Source organism: Equus caballus, chromosome 6 (assembly GCF_041296265.1).
Source record: "Equus caballus isolate H_3958 breed thoroughbred chromosome 6, TB-T2T, whole genome shotgun sequence".
In the NCBI taxonomy this organism is placed as follows: Eukaryota; Metazoa; Chordata; class Mammalia; order Perissodactyla; family Equidae; genus Equus; species Equus caballus.
Window position 1 is genome coordinate 8,292,054 of NC_091689.1, and position 23,114 is coordinate 8,315,167.

General features: G+C 47.9%; 1 protein-coding gene across 8 annotated transcripts; it reads left to right on the forward strand.

Annotated features, from left to right (window-relative positions):
- On the forward strand, positions 1-22,846 carry STK36 (serine/threonine kinase 36). Of its 8 annotated transcripts, none has more exons than XM_070269255.1 (28): positions 23-132; positions 694-869; positions 1,544-1,684; positions 1,797-1,874; positions 2,993-3,123; positions 3,355-3,604; positions 3,939-4,045; positions 5,049-5,142; positions 5,431-5,600; positions 5,762-5,949; positions 6,468-6,567; positions 8,768-8,911; positions 11,760-11,939; positions 13,105-13,202; positions 13,657-13,762; positions 14,990-15,140; positions 15,336-15,463; positions 15,983-16,087; positions 16,419-16,517; positions 16,604-16,692; positions 16,963-17,026; positions 17,213-17,323; positions 18,024-18,098; positions 18,535-18,709; positions 18,967-19,114; positions 19,342-19,489; positions 20,044-20,790; positions 22,114-22,846. In XM_070269255.1, the coding sequence occupies exons 7-28, from the start codon at positions 4,019-4,021 to the stop codon at positions 22,255-22,257; spliced, it is 3,291 nt and encodes a 1,096-aa protein (XP_070125356.1). In that variant the 5' UTR covers positions 23-132; positions 694-869; positions 1,544-1,684; positions 1,797-1,874; positions 2,993-3,123; positions 3,355-3,604; positions 3,939-4,018; the 3' UTR covers positions 22,258-22,846. The 8 variants fall into 8 exon arrangements, with proteins under 8 accessions (XP_014595813.3, XP_070125356.1, XP_023498098.2 ...); XM_070269254.1 differs by lacking the exon at positions 23-132 and adding an exon at positions 212-339; XM_070269253.1 differs by lacking the exon at positions 23-132 and adding an exon at positions 218-278.
- Positions 22,847-23,114: the final 268 nt, after the last annotated feature.

A 23,114-nucleotide genomic window follows, 5' to 3' on the forward strand; every position in this document is an offset into this window, starting at 1 on the left:
TAGTGGGTCTTGAAGGCCAAGAGACGGTTCGCAAGTGCCCCAGGAAGTGCCTGTGGGCGGTCCACCGTTTCTCCCACACCTCTGAACGCTTTTGTCCTCAGAACCTCTGGCAAGTTTTAGCAAGTAAAATTGGTAAGCATGGGAGTCTAAAGAGCCTGACAGTGGGGGTGGAGAAGAATTATAGGTCAGGCAATGTAAGCAGGCAGCCAGAAGGGGCGGGGCTTAAGGCAAGGGCCGGCCTCCCTCGGCCTGAGGAGCTTGAAGCTCCTAGGCTGGGGGTGAGAGGGGCTCCTATGTGAGAAGCGCGCGGACAGGGGTCAGGGCGGGGGTATTGAGGAGGTGGGCAGCCGCAGGAACAGGGAGGAGGCTGGAAGGGGCGGGGTCGGTGGGCGAGGCTGGGTGGAGGGGGCGGGGTCGAGGAGGTGAGCCTGGGTGGAAAGGGGAGTGGTCGGATGGGCGAGGCTGGGTGGGGTGGCGTGGGGGGAAGCCGGACTCTGGGTCCGGTGGGCGCGGGCTTGGGGCAGGGCACAGGAGGAGCTGAAAAGGAGTGAGAACTGCAAGAGGCGCTCCGTTTGCTCCAAGATCTCATCTTTCCGTCCGCTCCACCCTACCTTGTTTTTGAGGCCTGGATTATTATGAAAAAGAGGAAAGGCACGGCGGCTAACGTTGACCTTTCTCCCATGCCCGAACCAGGCCTCCCAGATGTGTGGAACTGTCCCTGGCGCTGTAGCCTTTCACCACCATCTCTACCTTCTTCCTTCTGAGGGATCCTGAAACCTCTTGTCATGGAAAAGTACCACGTGTTGGAGATGATTGGAGAAGGCTCTTTTGGGAGGGTGTACAAGGGTCGACGAAAATACAGTGCTCAGGTGGTGCACAAAGAGGGATATCTCTTGGGTGGGATTCCGCACCAACTCCAGCGGAAAACGGGGCCAGAAGGAAAGCAATCATGCCGACCTGTGTTCCTAAGGCACTGATTCTCTGAAATTGGATTACTTGAGTTCAAACCCTAGCTCCACCACTTTCTAGCCTTAGAACTATGGACAAGTTACTTAATTTCTCTGTGTCTCAAGTTTCCTCATCCGTAGAATGAGGATAAGAACAGTATCTGATTGATGGAGTTTGAAGATTAAATGTGATGTCACACCAAATCACTTAGTACAGTGCCTGGCACCTAGTAAACAACAAATATTAATCTCTATCATACCATGCAGGAAGAGACAAACCACCTGAATTCTTTCTTCTCTCTTCATATTTTCTTCCTTCTCTTTCCCCTAAATTCCTTAAATCTTGAGTTCTTTACCCAGATCAGAACACTTCTCCCAGAACCCACCAAAGGGAACTGTCTGGCGGAGGCTGTTTCCTCCTAGGGCAAGGGGCAGGGGAAGCCTGGGTAAGGCCAGGGTACCATGGGGAAAGGGGAGTGGGAGCCTAGCAGGTCTAATGAGAATTGTTTAAAGAATCTAAAGTCTAAATTCTGGAGCCTTGGGGCTAATGTTTCAATAGCATGGTTAGACCTTGATTCTCCACCTTGCACTGATAGGTGGTGGCCCTGAAGTTCATTCCAAAGTTGGGACGCTCAGAGAAGGAGCTGAGGAATCTGCAACGAGAGATTGAAATCATGCGGGGTCTGCGGCATCCCAACATTGTGCATATGCTCGACAGCTTTGAGACTGACAAAGAGGTGCACTTTGATGGTTTCGGGTTACCTGCCCCCAAGCACGAGGATCCCAGGGATCTCCAGCCTCAGAATGTATAAATCTGGAGCTGTCAGCGCCATTGCCTTCTCCCCACAGGTGGTGGTGGTGACAGACTATGCTGAAGGAGAGCTCTTTCAGATCCTGGAAGATGATGGAAAACTTCCTGAAGACCAGGTATGCTTCCTGGCTCAGACTTCTCTCTGCCCCTGAGCCCTCTCCGGCTTACGGACTGATAGGGAAAGCTGATAGCACTGAGTCTTCATTTTGAAGACTCCTAGAAAAATATGAGAGTCTAGATGTCCATAGTGGCAATGTGGTATGACAGTAAAGTATGTGAACACTCGAGCCAAAATATCTGAGTACAAAGCATGGCTCTGCCAGTTATTCACTGGATCCTCTTGGGCAAGTTATTTTAGCCTCTGCGTGCTTCGGTTCCTTCATTTTAAAATGGAAATAATACTAATGTCTACCTCATAAAGCTTTTGTAAAGATTAATGAGTTAATTCATATGAAGTGTTCAAAAGAGTGCCTGACACACATTATTCAACATAGTTATCAATTATTAATGTTGTTGTTGTTGTTGGGCATCCTTAGGGAAGAGCAGCCAGTGTGGTGGCACTGGAGCGGGGGCAGGGATGTGGTTAAGGCAGGAGTGGCCACCAGGACATAGTGATTAGCGGTGGGATTTGGTTGAACACCTTCTCTGGCCAGACTCTTTCTAGGGATTTCTCTGTGTTCTAGCGTGGAGGCTCCCCTCAGGACTTCCTATCACACACTTCTGTTTCCTGCTGAGCACTCATCATTATTTGCAAGTTGTCATCTTAGTTGTTTCATCTGTCTTGTTTGTTTGTCTGACTTCTTCTCTGGAGAAAAAGGACTCAGTCTTATTTAATAACAGCTCATGTGTATTGAATGAGTCCTAAGTGCCAGGCACCATTCTGAGCATTACGTTACTTTACATGCCTTAATTCATTTAGTCCTCACGATAATCCTATGAGGTAGGTGGTATCATTATTGTCACCTTATATGTGATGAGGCACAAGATAATTTGCCCATGGTCATACAGCTGGTAGGTGAGACTCAATGAATTTTCCTTGAGTGAATGAATGAATAAACGAAAGAACAAATAGAGGAGTGAGAACTAAGGACGGTATTGCGTGCAGCTCTAGAAGAAGGGGAAGGAAGAGAAGGTTGCATGGGCAGTAGTGTTAGGGAGGAGTCTTTGGGCTCGTCAGCAGGCTCCTTCCTCTGACCTCTTCTTTCTTCCTCCCACCTGACTGTTTGACCCCTAGGTTCAGGCCATTGCTGCCCAGTTGGTGTCGGCCCTGTACTATCTGCATTCCCACCGCATCCTCCACCGAGACATGAAGCCTCAGAACATCCTCCTTGCCAAGGGTGGTGGCATCAAGCTCTGTGACTTTGGGTGAGGAGCCTGACCTTCCAGTTCTGCGGGGAGTCTTAGACCATACGCTTGGCTTGCTTGGCCCTCATCTTAGAACCTGAGCTGGAGACTGGGGTTCTTCCTGGGCCTTTTGGAAGGTGCTTTCTCTGTTCAGGTTTGGGACATCTCACACAATGATGGGTAGTAGTGACCAGGTCTAGTTTTTCTTACATATCTTCTCTCTTTCCATTTCCATTCCATTGTCTCCTGCAGATTTGCCCGGGCTATGAGCACTAACACAATGGTGCTGACCTCCATCAAAGGCACACCCCTCTATATGTCTCCGGAGCTGGTGGAAGAGCGACCATATGACCATACCGCGGACCTCTGGTCTGTGGGCTGCATCCTGTATGAGCTGGCTGTTGGCACACCGCCCTTCTACACGACTAGCATCTTTCAGCTGGTCAGCCTCATCCTCAAGGACCCTGTGCGCTGGCCCCCCACCATTAGTCCTTGCTTCAAGGTAATGAATGTATATATAGAGAGATTACTTTTGCATCAGAAACCTGTCTCCTTCTGCCCCTGTTCCCTTTTCCACTATCCTTTTCTAGAGCTGGGGCAGGACTTTCAGTTACTGAGTTAATGCAGGAGCTGGGCCAAACTGCCTTGCTTCTGTACTGCAGGGACTTAATAGGGAGTGGGGGGGTGGGGAGGGTGTTTTAAGTTCTGCCAAACTTGAGAATACCAGCCCCTCGTTGGCCAGGCTATCCTTTATCACAAAGGGAAGGTAATTTCAGGACAGCAGAGACAAATACCGGTGCTTTTACATACTCGCTATCCCACTTATTTCCTCTCAGATGCAATGTCCAGATGATATTAGATTTGCCAACACAGCTCTCAGTCCTCTTCCTGAAGGAAGGAGTCTTCACGTATCCAAATGGCCGGAGCTGGCGGGGCTAGCTCAGTGAGTAGGGGCAGATGATAAAGATGCTGCCTGCTCATTGTAGCTAAGTCTCAGCAGTCTGGAAGATGGAGGGCAGGAGGGAGGAAAGAGTTGACTGTTTTTATTCTTATCTAGGGCAAGATTTGGGCTTTCAGTGAAATTTAAATGCAACCTTCTCCCAGAGTGAAATCTCGTTATAACCTTCCTTTGCTTTATCTAAGACCAAAAGGGACAAGTTTCTCCCCAACCTATTTAGTTGGGGAGGCCCAAGTAATTATCAAAAAGAATCTAAACAAAGGAAACTTAAATGGGTGATTACATAAGATATTCCTTCTCCTTTAGGGCAGATATGCAGGTATCTCCACAAGAGCCACGGTATAACAATCACCTTGTTTAGAATGATGCTCATAATCTACTAGCACCTTCTATACCTGTTTCAGGCCCAGTTGAGGCTTTCCCCAAGGATACCTCATAACAGATGTACCCTTTTCAGAGGCAGTCTCCCCACCCCACCACCATCTGAAGACTTGCTGAAAGATTTCTGGTTTTAAGTGCTCCTAGACACATCTTTACACAACGTCTTGTGTATGTGAGTGTGCTTTTAACTGTAATTGCATCTGTTCCTACCCAGCCGCAGACAAACCGCACTCAAAGGGCAGGCGAGGTGAGCAATCTGGGACTCCTGTAGATGTTTGCTTTCTGAAGGTGATTGTGAAGGTGACAGCCCTCTCTTCTCCTAGTTTTTTCTCACTTCTTCACAAAGCTGGTGACATTGAGATTTCTGTTTTTACTTCCGGGGTTCCCAAACGTCCATGGACAGGAGTTTTGGCTCCCTAGGGGGTGAGGCAGTGAAGTCTGTCCATGATTTCAGCCAGGGAAAGGAGGCCGAAGGATAGGGTTAGAGAGGGTGTGATCAAGACCAGCTAGTCTGCTCTAGGAATGGACTCAAGAGTCTTGGTTTGCTGGTTCTGCTGATGAGTTAGGGAGAAGAGAAGGCTGATAGGGTATTTTTTTCTCTCCACAGAACTTCCTGCAGGGACTGCTCACCAAGGACCCTCGGCAGCGTCTGTCCTGGCCAGACCTCTTACATCACCCCTTTATTGCTGGTCATGTCACCAGTGAGTCATTAGGGTTCCTAGGGCTTCCCTAGTATTCTCTCCAAACTCCCCTCCTTCCCCCAACTATCTGGATCCAACATATATTCTTTACCCCACCAGCTTGAACTTTCTTCCTAGCCCTTTGCCTGACTTTTGCCACTTCCACTGTAACCCCCTTCTTCTTTGTCATTTGTCAAAATGGTCTCCTTCCACAGAAGCTTGGAGACACTGAAGTTGCCTCTGGCTGAGTGGACATGGTGGCACAGCTCCAGTACGATCATGTCTTCCCACCCCCTTCCCTCTCTGCAGTAATAACTGAACCAGCAGGCTCAGATTTGGGTACCCCATTCACCAGTCGCCTACCTCCAGAACTTCAGGTGCTAAAGGACCAGCAGGCGCATCGGCTGGTCCCCAAGGGCAATCAATTTCCCATCTTGCGTCAAGCCTGTAAGCGCATGGCCGAGGAGCTCAAGCAGAAGGTGTGTGGGGCAGGGGGGAATATGTTGACAACCAGGCTCGTGACTGGGGGAGTTGGGAAGGAGTAGCTCTTTAGGTTTGGGCAAGGGCCACAAATAGGATTCATAGTACCCTGTGGCAACCGAATAGTTCTGATTCAGTGTCTCCTGCCCGCTTCTCACAGAGACACCAGAACACAGGACCTGCCCTTGAGCAAGAGGACAGGACCAGCAAGGTGGCTTCTGGCACAGCCTCTCCGCCCAGACTAAGGGCCACTCCTCAAGAATCAGGCCTCTTGGCTGGGATCTTGGCCTCAGAAATGAAGAGCAGCTGGGCTGAGTGTGGGGCTGGAGAGGACCCCCCTGCACCTCGGTGAGGGGGGTATAGCCAGGGATTTACAGCCTGAGGTATCTGGCAGATCTTTGGCTCTAGCCAAAGCGAGTATACCATGGTCCCTGTCACTAGCCACTACCTACGTATGCACAGGGCCCTGGGAGTCTGAGTCCTTGGTTCCTGAATTCTAATTCCAGATACTTTCCTGACTCGTCAGGAAAGGTGGGAACTTTCCTTTCTCTATGCCTCGGTTATACCTTAACTGAAATGGAAAGAATTATCTCCATGCAAAAGGGAAGATTATTTGAGTTGAGAGCCACAGGTGAAAACCGCCAAGATAGACATGAGAATAAGATCCAAGATGGAAGGGCAGTCAAGGATACGTGTGTAGTGGTCAACGTATCCTGTCCTGGCTGTATCCTAGAAGGAGGTCTCCTCTTTCCAATCCTATTTGTCTTAGTCTTCCTTCCTCTCCTGGGTCTAGAGGGAGGAACAAGTTAATGATCTCCAAGCCTGATAAGTCTAGAACTCGTCTTGCTCCCCACTTCCTCCGGCAGGGAAAACTGGACCACCCAGGATTGTGAACGAGCATTCCCAGAGCTGAGGCCGGAGGTGATGGGCCAGCAGAGCATTGATGCAGTGGATTTAGAGAATGAGGTGAGCCCTAGGGCTTCTTCTTGGCCTTGTCCCTACCTTGGGATATTGAGTCTAGGTAGATGTTTTTCTAGAACAGTGATTCCTAGCCATCCAATTATGAGCTCCCCTTGTATTAAAAATTGCTTTCTTATTATTACAGATTTTGATTGTGCAGTATCTGCACATATAATTATCAAAAATTGGAAGACATAGGTAAAAATGAAAGTCCCTCTTGAGCCTTACCTCGGTCCCAGAGACGTCTACTGTTATTAGTTTAGTCTGCTTCCTTCCAAACTTTCTGTACTTTTACATATATTCATATGTACTCACAGAAATATATAGTTTGGGGGCTGGCGCCATGGCCAAGTGGTTAAGTTCTCGCACTCTGCTTCAGCGGCCCAGGGTTTCACCGGTTTGGATCCTGAGCGGGGACATGGTACCACTCATCAAGCCATGCTGAGGTGGCGTCCCATGCAGCACAAGAAGGACCTACAACTACAATATACAACTATGTACTGGGATGCTTTGGGGAGAAGAAGAAGTTAAAAATACGAAAAAAATAAGATTGGCAACAGTTGTTAGCTCAGGTGCCAATCTTTAAAAAAAAAAAAAATATATATATAGTTTGGCTGTTTTTATGTTACTGAGTTCATACCGTATGTATTGTTTTGCATCATGCCTCTCTTATCATTTGACCTGTTTTAGAGATCTTTGTACATCTGAACATATAGTTCTACCTTAATCTTTTGTGCTTTTTTAGGATTTTAACTTTTTATTTTGAAATAATTTCAAACTTAAAGAATAGTTGTGAGAATACCACAAGGTAGTCCTGTATACCCTTCACCCAGACTCACCAGTTGTTAAAATTCTGCCACATTTGCTTTATAATTCTCTCTCTATATACATGGACATATCAACTCTCTGAGTCTTTTGGAGTAGGTTGCACACATGCCCTCTTACCCCCACATACTTCAGTGCGTATTTCTTAGGAACAAGGTCAGTCACTTGCACTATCACAGTACAACTATAGGAGTCAGAAACTTAACATTGATATCATTCTGTTGCTTAATCTACAATCCATATTCTAATTTTGCTAATTGTTCCAGTAATGTTCTTTTTTTTTTTTTTTTTTACAGATTTTTTATTTTTTCCTTTTTCTCCCCAAAGCCCCCCAGTACATAGTTGTGTATTCTTCGTTGTGGGTTCCTCTAGTTGTGGCATGTGGGACGCTGCCTCAGCGTGGTCTGACGAGCAGTGCCATGTCCGCGCCCAGGATTCGAACCGACGAAACACTGGGCCGCCTGCAGCGGAGCGCGCGAACTTAACCACTCGGCCACGGGGCCAGCCCCATCCAGTAATGTTCTTTATAGCAAAAAAACCACATTTCTTTCCTGATCCACGATCCAGTCCAGTGTTACGCATCGCATTTAGTTGTTATACCTCATTAGTCTCGTTTAATCTGGAGCAGTTCCTAGCCTGTCTTTGTCTTTCATCACTCACAGTTTTGAGGTGCACAGGCCAGTTATTTTGTAGAACATTCCTCAAATTGATATTTCCTCATGATTAGGTTCAGGTTATGCATTTTTGGTAGGAATCCTACATAAGTGATGCATCCTCAATACCACAATCTTTTTATTTTATTTTTGCTGAGGGAGATTCACCCTGGGCTAACATCTGTTGCCAATCTTCCTCTTTTTGCTTGAGGAAGACTTGCCCTAAGCTAACATCTGTGCCAACCTTTCTCTATTTTGTATGTGAGTTGCTGCCACAGCATGGCTGCCGACAAGTGGTCCACATGTGGGATCTGAATTCAATCCGCTGAAGTGAAGTGTGCCAAACCTAACCACTAGGCAACGGGGCTGGCTGCACCACAGCCTTTTTAATAACTTCATAGTATTTCCTAATATGGATGTGCCATGATTTATTATTCCCTTACTGATTGGCTTTATGACATTTCCAGAGTTTTTTCTTGTAAACCATGCCACAGTAGACAACTTCCTAGGTATCTATTTATGCACATGTGCCAGTGTTCTCCAAGGGCCTTTTCAAAACCGCTCACATCCTGCCAGCTAGGCCTTTTTAAACTGGTGGTTTAAAAAAGTACATCTGTGCCAAAGGAGTCACTGGCTTCTTACAGTTACTTCATAATTCCCCAGGTTGGAAGCTATTACCCTTGAACCTACCTGCTCCTCCTAAGCTCTTTCACTCCCCTGTGCCTCAGGAGCCAGACAGCGATGATGAGTGGAAACACCTGCTAGAGACCAGCAAGCCCATGCCCATACAGCTGAAGGCCCCTCTCACCCTGCTGTGCAATCCTGACTTCTGCCAGCGCATCCAGGCTCAGCTACATGAGGCTGCAGGGCAGGTAATGGGCAGAAGGATACTGGGGGTCTGGGGGATGGGTTGAGACTATTTTTGCAGATGAGGCATTAAAGAACATTGATTGACATAAGGAGAAAGAGAAAGTTTATTGCTTTCCAGTTCTCTTTCAGTCCATGTGCTTAATTCAAGGAGATTTGCTAACCTCCTTTAGTAACACCAAAAGAACAGACCTCAGGTTTCTCTTTCTGAAGGAAAAAGTACCCATCTAGAGCAGGGGTCAGCAGACTTGTTCTGATGGTAAATATTTTAGGTCTTGAGGGCCAAAAGGCAAAAAATGGAGGCTATTACGTAAATACTTCTATACTGAGAGAAAACACATTTCCACAATATTTTTATTGGCGAAATTAAAAATATAGATCTAACAAGTATACAACATTCTCTAATACAGGTATACTAATGAGAAGAATGAGATTCTTTTTTAGGGGATAACATTTTGCTTGATTGGCATTCATAGTGTTCCCTCCTACAAAGCCTTTCCTTGCTTCTCTGAAACCCAGTGATCTTCCTGGGAACTCACCAAAATATGTTGTCTGCATCTCTTTCCCTCTCTTTTCTTTAAAGTTTTTGAGAATTATTTTTAGTAAATTTACCAAGTTGTGAAACAATCACCATAATCCAGTTTTAGAACATTTTCATTGTCCCAGTAAGATCCCTCATACCCATTTACAGTTAGTCATCGTTCCCACTCCAGTCCCAGGCAACCAGTGTCTACTTTCTGTCTCAGACATTTGCCTTTTCTGGACGTTTTAGGTAAATGGAAGCATACGGTATACAATCTTAATGTCTGCCGCCTTTCACTTAGCATAATGTTTTCAAGGTTCATTCATTTTGCAGCGTGTATCAATACTGCATTCCTTTTTATTGCCGATTACTATTCCATTATATGGATAAATCACATTTTGTTTATCCAGTCACCAATTGATGGACATTTGGGTTGCTTCCGCTTTTTGGCTTTTATGAGCAATGCTGCTTCAAACATTCATGTGGAAGTCTTTGTGTGGACATAAACGTTTTTGTTTCTCTTGGGTGGATTCCTAGGAGTGTAATTGCTGGGTCATATGGTAAATTTATGTTTAACTTTAAGAAACTGCTGAACTATTTTCTAAAGGGGCTGCACCATTTTACATTCCCACCAGCAATGTATGAGGGTCCCCATTTCTCCACATCTTTGCCAACATGTATTGTTGCTAATCTTTTTGTTTATAGCCATTCTAGTGAGTGTGAAATAGTATCTCACTGTCATTTTAGTTTGCATTTTGCTAATGAGTAATGTTGAACATCTTTTCGTGTGCTTATCAGCCATTTATATATCTTCTTTGGTGAAATATCTATTCAATTCTTTTGCTCATTTTTAAATCAGGTTGTTTGTTTTCTTATTGAGTTGTAAGAGTTCTTTGTATATTCTGGCTACAAGACCTTTATCAGATATGTGATTTGCAAATCTTTTCTCCCAGTCTATGGTTTGTCTTTTTATTCTCATAAGAGTGTCTTTTGAATCACAAAGATTTTAATTTTGATGAAATCCAATTACTATTTTTTCCCTTTGTGGATTATGCTTTTGGTGTTGTATCTTTTCCAAACCCAGAGTTTTAAGATTTTCTCCTATGTTTTTTCTAAAAGTTTTCTAGTTTTAGCTCTGACGTTTAGGTCTCTGATCCATTTTGAGTTAATTTTTGTATACAATGTGAGGTAGAGATCTAACTTCATCTTCTTGCGTGTGGCTATACAATCGTCTTGGCACCATCTGTTGAAAAGACTCTCCTTTCCCCCACTGAATTGCCTTCCCACCCTGCACCTCTCTGTCAGCCCTTATACGTTGTCATCCTAGTGTTGGATAACTTTTCAATAGGGAAGCAGGTTAAAAGCTTTGCCTCCATGATAAGACTTCCTGAGTTAGAATTCCAATGGAGGGACCAGCCCTGTGGCCGAGTGGTTAAGTTCACACGCTCCACTTTGGTGGCCCAGGGTTTTGCTGATTCTGATCCTGGACGTGGACATGGCACCACTCATCAAGCCATGCTGAGGCGGCATCCCACGTGCCACAACTAAAAATATACAACTGTGTACCGGGGGTCTTTGGGGAGAAAAAGGAAAAATAAAATCTTTGAAAAAAAAAGAATTCCAATGGAACTACTCTTTAGCTCTGTGATTATTGACTGTATACTACAGCTATCTAGAAACTTCAGTGTCCTCATCTAGAAAATGGGTAATCATATTCACGTCACAGGATTATTGTAAAGAGTAAATGAGCAAATGAGTGAAAAGATTTAGAACAGTGAGTGGCATATGGTAAAGCACTTGACATAAATGTTATTCTTCTTTTGAAGAATAACCTTTTAAAGAATAACCATTTGAAAATCTACTACTGTCCTTAGCTTGCAGGCTGTATGAAAGTTAGTGGTAGGCTAGACTTGGCCTGCAGGTCATAGTGTGTCGACCCCTGCTCTAGAGTTGAATAATAGTGTTTTGTGTCCATTGTTTTTAATTTTCAGAAGCGTGTGTGTGCCTTTTGTTTTGCTTTTAAGATGAAGGGCTGGGGAAGGGAGGGAGCAGATGGGAATGCCACTGGGTCTGACAGAGAGGTCCAGAGGGGAGGTCCCCTCCGCCTTGGTCACCGCTGTTATACGTCAGGTGACCTGACCATTTGTGCTCCTGTTCCCTGCCATATTTTCCGTAATTCTCTATTCTTCTCTGGGTTTTAGACTCCCAAAGAAAGGAACTAGAACATTTGGTCAGCTTTGCCAAATCCTTGGAGACACTTGGTATCTGTGACTCTTTTTCTTTTACCTCTGATAATGTGGATTACTGTCTCTTTCCCTTGTGTCATCCAGATCCTGAAAGGCATGCTGGAGGGCGCTTCCCAAATCCTTCCCGCACTCCGGGTTCTGAGCAGTCTTCTGTCCAGCTGTAGTGACTCCGTTCCCTTGTACTCCTTCTGCCGGGAGGCAGGGCTCCCTGGGCTGCTGCTCAGCCTACTCAGACACAGCCAGGAGAACAACAGCATCCAGCAGGTAAGCACTAGGCCAGGAGCCTCGAGAGACTTGTAGGAGTTTCTTCTCCTTGGATTTCTCTTCTCCCAACTGCCATCTCTACTTGGCCAAACTGCCTTTTATTTTCTTTCCTCCTTCTTCTAGTTAGTAGAGCATGAATTGCAAACTCCAGTACCTTCTGAGGCCAGGCAGATAATGTCAGTCATGACATAGACTGTGTTTGACTGTATGAGTAGTGGGGAATATGATACCCTGGAGATCTCATGCCCAATCTAAATGGGACATCCTCTCCTCAGCTCCAGCCCACTGTTGCCATGTTGGCAATATGGGCCCAGTGTCACTAGACCTTCTAGTTTTACAAGAGAAGCTAGAAATACAGATTTTTATTTGCAATTTCCCAATATTTAGAGTACTGTGTTTTCAAATATTAAATCCTAGGCTTTATTGACCCAAACTTTTTTTTTTTTTTGAGGAAGCTTGGCCCTGAGCTAATATCTCTGCCCAGCTTCCTCTACTTTATATGTAGGACACCTACCACAGCATGGCTTGATGAGCAGTGCATAGGTCCACACCCCGCATCTGAAGTGGTGAACCCTGGGCCACTGAAGCAGAGGGCGTGAACTTAACCACTGTGCCACTGGGCTGGCCCCTTTGTTGACCTGATGTTTATAGAGCAGGGTACTGAAATTCAGAGATTAACTGACTAATACACAGGCACTAACTTGTACACAATCTCGGAGACGATAAGTGGAAGAGCGAGGATTGAGACTGTCTGAGCCCAAACCTCTGCTTCCCCGTGCTGGGTCCTGCCGCAGCTGAGCTGGGAGGGCAGAATGAAAACATGTTTAATGGGGCCTGGGCTCAGGCAGCTGGAAAGCTGCTCTCTGCTGATGAGGATTAATCCTGAGCATTTTTAAGGGATTTAGGAAAGAATTTGAGCTATTTTGGAGAAGAGAATCTCCTAAACTCCAAAATACTGTTCAGCCCAAACTAGACACATTTTCAGGCTGTTTATTGGCTGTGGCTTTGTATCTCTTGATCTCCTCTCTCTGTCCAAAGGCTCTCTTCCCCCTGCACCTTTCTGTTTGGTCCATCTGGCTGGCTGCTGATGCATTTTTTACTGCTTTTTCTGTTATTTGTCTCCATCCCCTCCATTGCCCTTACTCTCTGTACTCTTCCCTGGCAGCAATGCTGGTGTGGGACCTTCTTACAGGACCTGATGGCCGTGATTCAGGCCTACTTTGCCTGCACCTTCAACCTGGAGAGGAGCCAGACAGGTGACAGGTGGGATGAGAGGCAGCTGTGCTCTGTCGGCCAGTTTGGCTGCAGTTTCTACCCCTATCTCTTCCTCTCCTCATTAGGAAGAGCTAAGTGAGAAGAAGCCGTGATTTGTCACAAGTTTAGGGATCAGCTGCGTGACCCCTTAGAGTCAAGCTAGTCCTTTTAAGGACCCTGAGACCCTCCAAGTTTGCCCCAAGGTTCTAAGGGTTAGCCATAGTTTAGTCACCATACACTAAATGGAATGGTCAAGATGTGAATAACCTAGAGAAAACGGCAAAGAAGAGGCTTGGAGTGTGTGTCTGTGAGACTGTGTATGTGTTTAGTGGGGGAGAAGGGAAGGAGCATACTGATGTGTTCCTTTGCAGAGATTCTCCTACCTGCCCAGAACTGACCCATTCACCACAGCTGGGTTTTTAGTAGAGAAATGAGAAGAAACCATGGGCTCATTTTTTCCCAGCCTACAGGTATTTCAGGAGGCCGCCAACCACTTTCTGGACCTGTTGGGGAAGCTGCTGGCCCAACCAGATGACTCCGAGCAGAACTTGTGGAGGGACAGCCTTATGGTACTCTGCTCCTACTTCCAGATTTCTGTCTCTCCTGTCTTTCCTGGTGTTTCTCCAGTCCCCTTTCTTGCGATTATATAGAGTTAGATCAAGTTAATACCACAAAAATTTGTTGAATGCCGAGTAAGTGCCATATGTCATTTGAGTAAGAGAAAATCCCCATATTGAAGGGACCAAGGATAGTCTGGTAGGAGAGATGTACAGTGATCAAGGACAACAGTGTGAAAAGTACACTGAAACTTTGTATAAAATACAGAAGTACCACTGAAGAAGATCAACACTAGAGAGTCACAGAAGAAATCTTGAAGAAGGAAATCATCTCCTCTAGGATTTGAAGAATGCACAGAAGTTTGCCAGGTGGATGAGGCAGGAAAGTAGAAAGGACATTCTGGGCAGAAAGAGCAACATATATACAGGCCCAGAGGCATTGAGCAGTGTGACTATTTCAGGGAACCACAGATAGAAGTATTTCTTCTTAAAGAGACTTGCAGATCAGCTACTATTTCTCAATTTCATTTGTCCTGTGGACTAGTAAACTCTATTCTTTCCCCTGGGCTCTGGAGGGTGAGGGACAGGGGAATGGAGGATTAAATGAGAAAATAGCTGAGCGCTGACTGATCTCAGAGGAGACAATTAGAGAGGAACATGTGCAGGGAAGTAAACAATTGCCTGGTCATTGTTCTAACTGGCAATTGGGAACACAGAGCTGGGTTACATTCCTGCCTCTAGCTGGCAGTCCGTTCAATCTCTTCTAGTCCGTGAGCCTATTTTAACATCCCTCACCCATTCAGGTCAGGAAGCTTTTAATGTCTGACTGAAATTTTGCCCAGCAGTGACTCACATTACTGGGCAGCACTTTTCATCTGTCATTGTGCAGTGAGTAGTATGAGGTGTTTGGAATAAACACTCCACCTCTGGAAATTCTGAAACAGCACGACTGGAATCCCTTGGAATTCTTATACTCATGGTCCACAGATAATGCTTTGAGAAACATCATCTAGGGAGCAGCTGATCAGAGAATAGAAGGATTGACACCTAAAATTCCTGTCCTCTAACCATGAAGGCAGTATTAATGCATTTTCTGTGTGCGGGATACTTAGAATTAGACAGCCGGTCCCCTGGGTTTTTCTGCTCTTTTCTCAGGTTCTCCAGGGATTCTTGCTCCTCACCCAAAGCCCAGTCAGTTTTCTGATGTCCTATTGTTCACCCTGCTCTTGTCTCCCTCAGTGCTTTATTGTTCTGTGTGAAGCCATGGATGGGAACAGCTGGACCGTTGCCAAAGCCTTTTACTGCAGCCTGCTGACCACGCAGCGGGCTGTGTTGGACGGGCTCCTTCATGGCTTGACAGTTCTCCAGCTCCCTGTCCACAGCCCCCCAGGTAACCAGGGTGGGGAAGGGGGTTCTCTCGACTTGCTTGTCGAGTAGGTCCAGCTCTGCTCTTTCTACTTCCATCACCTAGGATGGTGCCTGGCATTTAGTGAGTGCTCAATAAATAACTGTGAACTGAAAGAACAAATGGGGATCTGAGAGAAATAACCAGACCGCGCCCAGCGTTCTTTGCCTTTCTCCACAGGAGCCCCCCAAGTGAGCCAGCCACTGCGAGAGCAGAGTGCGGATCTGCCTGGAGCCCTTTCCTCTGCACTGGCAGCCATCTGTACTACTCCTGTGGGGCTGCCGGGCTGCTGGAAAGCCAAAGAGCAGGTCTGAGCTGCAGTTTCTTGCTCCTCTCATCATGTTCCCAGAGTTGGGGAGGCTGGCCCCAGCTTCTCAAAAAGGCAGAAAAACAAGCTTTTATACCTCCTCTTACTCAATGCTTCCAGAAACCAGATGCTCCCGCCCGGGGTCTGGGCCACTTGTAGAACATGGTGTAGTCAAAATCCCACAGTCCTTGGCAAGCTGGTGAAAGAGGTTTTAGTGATAAACTGCCCGTGTGGTAGGGAGGCTGCTCTGTAGCCACCAGTGCTGCCTCTTCAAGGGCTCAGGATTCAGAGTTCCTGCAAGACTTTCCATTGTACCTGCCTACACTGGGACTAAACTAGGCAATGACTTTTGGTTCTCCAGTGGCCATGAAGACTGGGAATGGAATGGGGTCTGAGGTTCCTGGTGAGCCTGAGAAAGAGTGGCTAGCAAGGGGTCGAGAGTCCTGATTAGATGGAGATATGAGAGGAATAGGATTGGAATAATGGGAATGGGATTGAGTCTTCAGGTATATCCCTATAGATCACTCGACATTTGGCAAATCAGCTCATCGAAGACAGCACCCAGCTGAGGCCGTCCATCATCTCTGGCCTGAAGCATCCCATCCTGTGCCTACACCTTCTCAAGGTACTGCCTGCTCATGAGTTCCTCTTAACCCACAGGACTGAGAGGGAGAAAGAGACACTGGGAGAGATGAGAGACCCTCTTGGAGGACCCCTTTCTGCTTTTAAATCTGTTCAGCTGAGATGGCGCCACTGTTAGCCAGTCCTCAGCAGAATTGAGAAGTACCCTCATCTCACTGTCTTACAGCCAGAGGCAGAAGTGGCCTGAGCTCCTCTACCCCACCAAGTGTGGCTGCCAGATCTTTTGAGAGGATAGCCTGCTTTCATCTGAGCCTTCCAATCTAGGAGCCTGGGGCTCCCCTGCCTCACTGACCGATGCCTTCCCACTCCCTTAGATTCTCTACTCCTGCTGCCACATCAGTGAGCACCTGTGCCATCTTCTAGTGCAGGAGCCCCTGGCCTTGGAGTCACTGTTGATGTTGGTCCAGGGCAAGGTAGGCCAGCAACAGAGGTGGGCATCTCATGGTGGCCCCACCATCTTGATACAGGGCTGCTCTGACATCTTAAGTTTCCTTTATAGGTAAAGGTAGTAGATTGGGAAGAGTCTGCCGAAGTGACGCTCTACCTTCTCTCCCTTCTTGTCCTTCGGCTCCAAGATCTGCCTTCTGGGTGAGTCATCAAGTAGGGTCTCTCCACTGACATCTTCCACCCACATAGCTCACCCTGACATAGACTGTGGGATACAGCCTTCTCTTAGGAGGGGTTGGGATAGAGAAAGTGGAGCTTTCTCTATGAAGGACAGACCTAGATTCCTACCTACTTCATGCCTTGGAGGTGGCCATGGAGCCTAGGTGGAGAGTGCCATCCAAGGGAGAGGGAAGGCTGCTCACCAGCAGCCTCTCATACTGCTGCATCCCTTGGTGTATCTCCTTATTCCAGAATGGAGAAGTTAGGCGGTGAGATTGCTACTGTCTTTACCCGTTCACATGTCGTCTCTCTTGTGGTGAGTTTTCAACCTTCATCCCTTTTCACCCTATCATCCGACCCTTCTGGGAGCAGGGGAGTCATTATCCATTTCGGCTGTCTGTGAGGCATTCTTCTGGACCAGGACAGAGGCATCCATCCTCTCTGCCTGTCCTGAGTACCATTCAGACTCGGACGTTCCTTCTCCTCCTCTAACTCTCCACAGAGCGCAGCAGCCTGCCTATTGGGACAGCTTGGTCAGCAAGGGGTGCCCTTTGACCTCCAGCCTGTGGAGTGGATCGCTGCAGCCACACATGCCCTGTCTGCCCCTGCGGAGGTGAGGTCTACCAGGGAATGCGTAGACATGTTTTCTCTGAGTGAAATAAGGACTGTGTTCAGGGAGAAAAGACGAAAATGCCAGCAAGCCTCACGTAGACTCAGGAGTGGTAAAGGAATCAAGGAGGCTTTCCTTTCCTTCCTTCTGCCCTCAGATAATAGACCCCTCTGAGCCCAGACTGCTCAGGGCTTCTGATTTGTTGTTAACACTCAGGACTCCTAAAGAGGAGGGAGGGGACGTCATCTCTCTCTTGGACTTTGGCTCTTGCTTAGTAAAGGGTCTCTCCCCTCTCCAGTCCTTTTTCCTCACTGCCCCCGGAGTGAGCTTTCTTAAAGAAAAATCTGGCCATTTGTTCAATCAGTAATTACTTAACACATAAATACATATTGAGTCCCAGACACTACTCTAGGCTCTGAGGATACAGCAGTGGATAAAGAGAAAAAATCCTGCCCACCTGGAGCTTGTGTCCTTGGTGGCTTCCCACTGCTTCTGGGATAAAGTCTGAATTCATTAGTGGACTACTCAGAGCTCTGTTACATCGGAGCTCTGTAATCCTGCTACACCAGAAAAGTTCCCATTTCTAGAATTCAGTATGGTCTTTGATGACCTACCTTTATAAATGCCATGACTTCTACTTGGAATGTTCTCCCTTCCTACCTCCTTCTCTCAGGGGTCTGCATTCTTCCTCCCTCTCTGACAGGTCCGGTTGACTCCACCAGATGGCTGTGGATTCTATGATGGCCTCTTCATCCTTCTGCTGCAGCTCCTCAGCCAGGTACAGCTGCATCCCAGGATGAATGGGAATTAAGGAGAGAGAAACTGGGCATTTTGGGGAGCTACTGGACAACAGGAATGAGGAAGCAACCCAGACTCACCTTGCCTCTCAAACTGCTGTGCCTGTGATGGCCTTAGAGTGGGCCCACCTGCCCTCAGTGTAGACCCTTTAAAGGGAACCTTGGGATTCAATGGGGAGAAAAGCTGTAATCCCTTGGTTTCCAGCAGATATCCCTAAGGATTGAGAGATGGGGGGCGGTGTGTGTTAAGATGTGATAAGAAAGGGAATTAAGACAACAGGGAAATCCTAGGTGGGAAAACAGAAGGAATTATTTCTGGGTCTCCCTTTTCTCATAGGTCAGGGACAGGAGTGAAAAAAGACATTTTGACTCCTAACTTTGACTTCCCCACCCACCCTCTTTCAATTTTCTCTCCAGGAGGGGAAGGGTAGCCTGATAAGGGAAGTGGCTAGCTCAGAAATGTGGACGGTTCTATGGCAACGCTTCTCCATGGCTCTGAGGCTCCCTGAGGAGGTATCAGCACAGGAAGAGGAGCTGTCCCTGTGCAGTCCACAAAGCCCAGGGCCAGACTGGACGCTGATCTCACCCCAAGGTATCTTTCCATCAGCATGGCCTCCTCTGTGGGGCCAGTGTGTTGATCCCTCTTCAGGAAGAGGGCCTAGAACTGAGTTAGCTCACGGAAATTGCTGCTGCTGCCGCTGCTGCTGCCTGGGGGAGGATGGCAGTCTGTGCTGGAGCTACTCACTATGGGGAAGGGACTGAAGAGGTGGTGACCCTGGGAGCCATGGCAAAGCAGGGCCATCTGGGCCTCTTGCCTGCTCCACTGGTCTCCATTCTCCATGTTTCCAGGCATGGCAGCCCTGCTGAGCCTGGCCGTGGCCTCCTTTACCCAGGAGCCCCAGTTATGCCTGAGCCACCTGTCTCAGCGTGGAAGCATCCTCATGTCCACCCTGAAGCATCTGCTTTCCCCCAGCTTCCTGCATCAGCTGGGTCAGGCGTGAGTTTGAGCTAGAGGAGGGAGACCAGAAGATCCAGAGAGTCTGCAGTGGGGGACAGGGAGGGGAAGGCAGGAGAGAAGGAGCTGACAGTTTGAACTGTGAGGCAAGAAATGGGATTGCTGAGATTGGAGAAGGGGAGCTGGACTAGGGAGTTTGAGAGGAGGGGAAGAATGATAAAGGGTGGGTGAGCAAGACTGAATATGTCCTTCCACACTCCCCTCCTTAGGCCTCACGGGTCTGAGTTTCTACCTGTCATGGTACTCTCCGTCTGCCAGCTCCTCTGCTTCCCCTTCGCCCTGGATGTGGATGCTGACCTCCTTGTCCGTGTCTTGGCTGACCTCACAAACTCGGAAGTCACAGCTCACCTGCTGCAGGTACTTGGGAGCTACCCAGGCATGAAGGTGGGAGAGGAAGATGGCCAACCTTGTGTACTCTAATTCACCTCCCACAGCTCCAGGGCTCCCCTACGCCCCTGTAAGAGTGGGGCATCTGGCTTGATCTAAGAGTTGGAGGGGAGAAAGCACTCAGGCCTGAGCAGAGGCACATAGTTGAGGCCGGCGCTGGTGCCTCCTTGTCTCCATCATTCCCTTATCTGGATTCCACTGCAGCTCAGTGGGGAGAAGATCCTGGTCTAAGCACTGGAGACTCAGCTCAGTAGCTGGGAATTGCTTCTCTGGCAAATCTTGGCATTAAGCAGTGCATTTGACAAGCAGAGCAGGGAATGAACTTGGAAAGAACCTGTTCTCTTGGGCTCCACATTGTGGCTCATGTGGCGTGGTGTGGGTCAGCCATACCACCTCTCTGTGGTTTCTCTCCCCCAGCTTTGCTTTTCTCTCTCCCACACTGGGCTGCTTCTAGTTACCCAGCTGAAGTGTATTCGCCCTCTCCCTGAACTACTTTGCCCGCTCCCTTCCCTGCCTTCTCCCAGGTCTGTTGCCACCATCTTCCGTTGCCACAAGTCGAGCTTCCCATCAGTCTTCTCACGCACCTGGCCCTCATGGATTCCACCTCTCTCAACCAGTTTGTGAACACAGTGGCTGCCTCCCCTAGAAGTATGATCTCATTCCTCTCCATTGCCCTCCTTGGTGACCAGCCATTGCTGACCTCTGACCTTCTCTCTCTGCTGGCCCACACAGTCCGGGTACTGTCTCCTAGCCACTTGTCCTTTATCCAAGAACTCCTGGCTGGCTCTGATGAATCCTATCGGCCCCTGCGCAGCCTCCTGGGCCACCCAGAAAATTCCGTGCGGGCCCGCACTTATGGGCTTCTGGGACACTTGCTGCAACATAGCATGGCCCTGCGTGGGGCACTGCAGAGCCAGACTGGACTGCTTAACCTTCTGCTGCTGGGTCTTGGAGACAAGGATCCTGCTGTGCGGCGGAGTGCCAGCTTTGCTGTAGGCAATGCAGCCTACCAAGCTGGTCCCCTGGGACCTGCTCTGGCAGCCGCAGTACCTGGTATGACCCAGCTGCTTGGAGATCCTCAGGCTGGTATCCGGCGCAATGCCGCATCAGCTCTGGGCAACTTGGGGCCTGAGGGCTTGGGGGAGGAGCTGTTACAGTGCCAAGTACCCCAGCGGCTCCTAGAGATGGCATGTGGAGACCCCCAGCCAAATGTGAAGGAGGCCGCCCTCATTGCCCTCCGGAGCCTCCGACAGGAGCCCTGCATCCATCAGGTACACCTCGGGGGACTTAGGAACCAGGATGATGGGGTTGTATTTCACAGCATTTTTCTGAGATAGTCTTTTTTGTTTTAGATTTTATTTTTTCCCTTTTTCTCCCCAAAGCCCCCCAGTACATAGTTGTATATTCTTCACTGTGAGTCCTTCTAGTTGTGGCATGTGGGACGCTGCCTTGGCCTGGTTTGATGAGCAGTGCCGTGTCCTCGCCCAGGATTTGAACCAACGAAACACTGGGCCGCCTGCAGCGGGGCGCGCGAACTTAACCACTCGGCCACGGGGCCAGCCCCTGAGATAGTCTTTAAGGAAGACTTTGGGACCTCCAGAAACCCAAGCCGTGTCCCTCTCTAGAGCAGGAATCCCAGGGGCAGTGTCTTGGAGATGAGTTTTCCATTTACCATCTCCCACCCTGGAGACGGGAAGGGACCTGGAAGAGGGCCCCATTGGGCTGGGAAATGCCTGAGATCTCAAGGACCACTGTGTCTCTCTTCTAGAGGCTGTGCGGGAGGGAGGTGAAGGAAGACTGAGGGATGTTGAGTATAGAGTGGTTTCATTCTGGGGGCCATGAAGGAGCTAATCTTTTTCAGCACTTACTTTGTGAAGAGCACCGTGCTAAGCATTTTATCCTTATTATGTGGTTTAAGCTATTACGTTCCTCATTTTGCAAGTGAGGAAAGTGAGGCACTAAGAATTTAATAACTTGTCCAAGTTACGAGACTAGTATGTGGGATTGGACACTTGAACTCAGGAGTCTGGGACCAGAACCCATACTCTAATCATAGCTTTATTCTGCTTTTTCTGCTCAATTTTCAGTGTATAGACAGCCTAATAGAAATCGCATATCTACTATAAGGCTCTACCTCCAAATTATAATAGCTCAATGTGGTAGCATTGGGTGGTTCATGCAGAACAGCAATTTTGACAGGATGGTGATGATAAATATAGGATTTTCTGGCAATCCATGTGGAGAAATAATGAGAGGGATTCTTGGCTGGTAATGAAGTTATGACCCACTGATCTGGATCCATGACTGGCCATCCCACCTTTTGGCTTACTATCACTGCTGCATTCATTAACCCTTCCTGGGGACAAGGGCAGGGGTCCCTTGCTGCCTTGGTTTCACGATCTCTAACCAAAAAGGATGGAAGTAGACCTCTGGTCCTCATGATTCCTGTCTCCAAGGTTTCTCTCTTCCTACACAGTCTATTTTGAGACCCCAAGAGCCCATTTTCTTTTTCTTCCTTTTCTGGAGTAGGAATTGCTGGCCTGAATGAGAGTCTTCTCCATGTTGTGTTCTGTCATCTGCTGTCTTTCCCACAGGTGCTAGTGTCCCTGGGCGCCAGTGAGAAATTAGCCTTGCTCTCTCTGGGGAATCCATCACTGCCGCACAGCAGTCCCAGGCCCGCCTCTGCCAAACACTGCAGGAAACTCATTCACCTCCTGAGGCCAACCCACAGCACATGATCCCAGATTTCTGGGGTCCAGCCTCTAGCCTTCGTTGACCTGCTATTGCCAACTCTTCTTTTTCTACTATACAAGCCACCCACTCAACCAAGAGCTAAAAAGACTAAAAAAGAGAGAAACTGCCAACTCAACTGAGTTGAGAATGAGAAGCTAGAAGAGATTTATGTATAAAGGTCCTTCCTTACCCCAGATTCAGATGATTTCAACCAGTAAACGTCATTGCTGTCAGTGCCACAGAAGATTCCTTGCTTGTCTGTAACCAGGGGTCTTTCTCCAATAATTTGCCTTTAACTCCAGGAACATGCCTCTGGACCTTAGGGGGACACCTTCTACCTGAGCGATCTCTTCCTTTCTGGAGCTCCTGTAACCCTCCCTGTGGGTTCTTGCTTTAGGTGCACTGGCCCCAGGACAGTCATGAAGACAGAGCCCGTCTCAGCTCTAGGCTGTGGGGATAAATGCCATCAGTCCCTGTTGTGGAGGGTTCCCCAGCCTGTAGCCCACATTCCCATCCATGGGAGGGGTGGAGAGTGTATCTTTTCTATTTTTTGTACATCTGTTTGTAAACTCTTGCAATAAAAGGTGTGCCTCAGCCTGCTTTGAGCTGCCAGGGTGGGCGTGGGGAGGTTCAGTGCCTCTTTTAGCTGCTGTGTGGTGCTGGAAGCACACGAGATCCTGGTTTGGGGAGCTTATTTATATCTCTGCCTGCCCTCTAGCTTCCTCCATCCCAGATGAACTACATGTGGTCATCTGCTTCCAAGCTCAGGCCACTGGAGCTGAAATAGGAAAGGATAGAACTAAACAGAGAGGTAAACTGAATTACTTTGAGATCTCAGGCTTAGAGACTAGTTTTAATATTT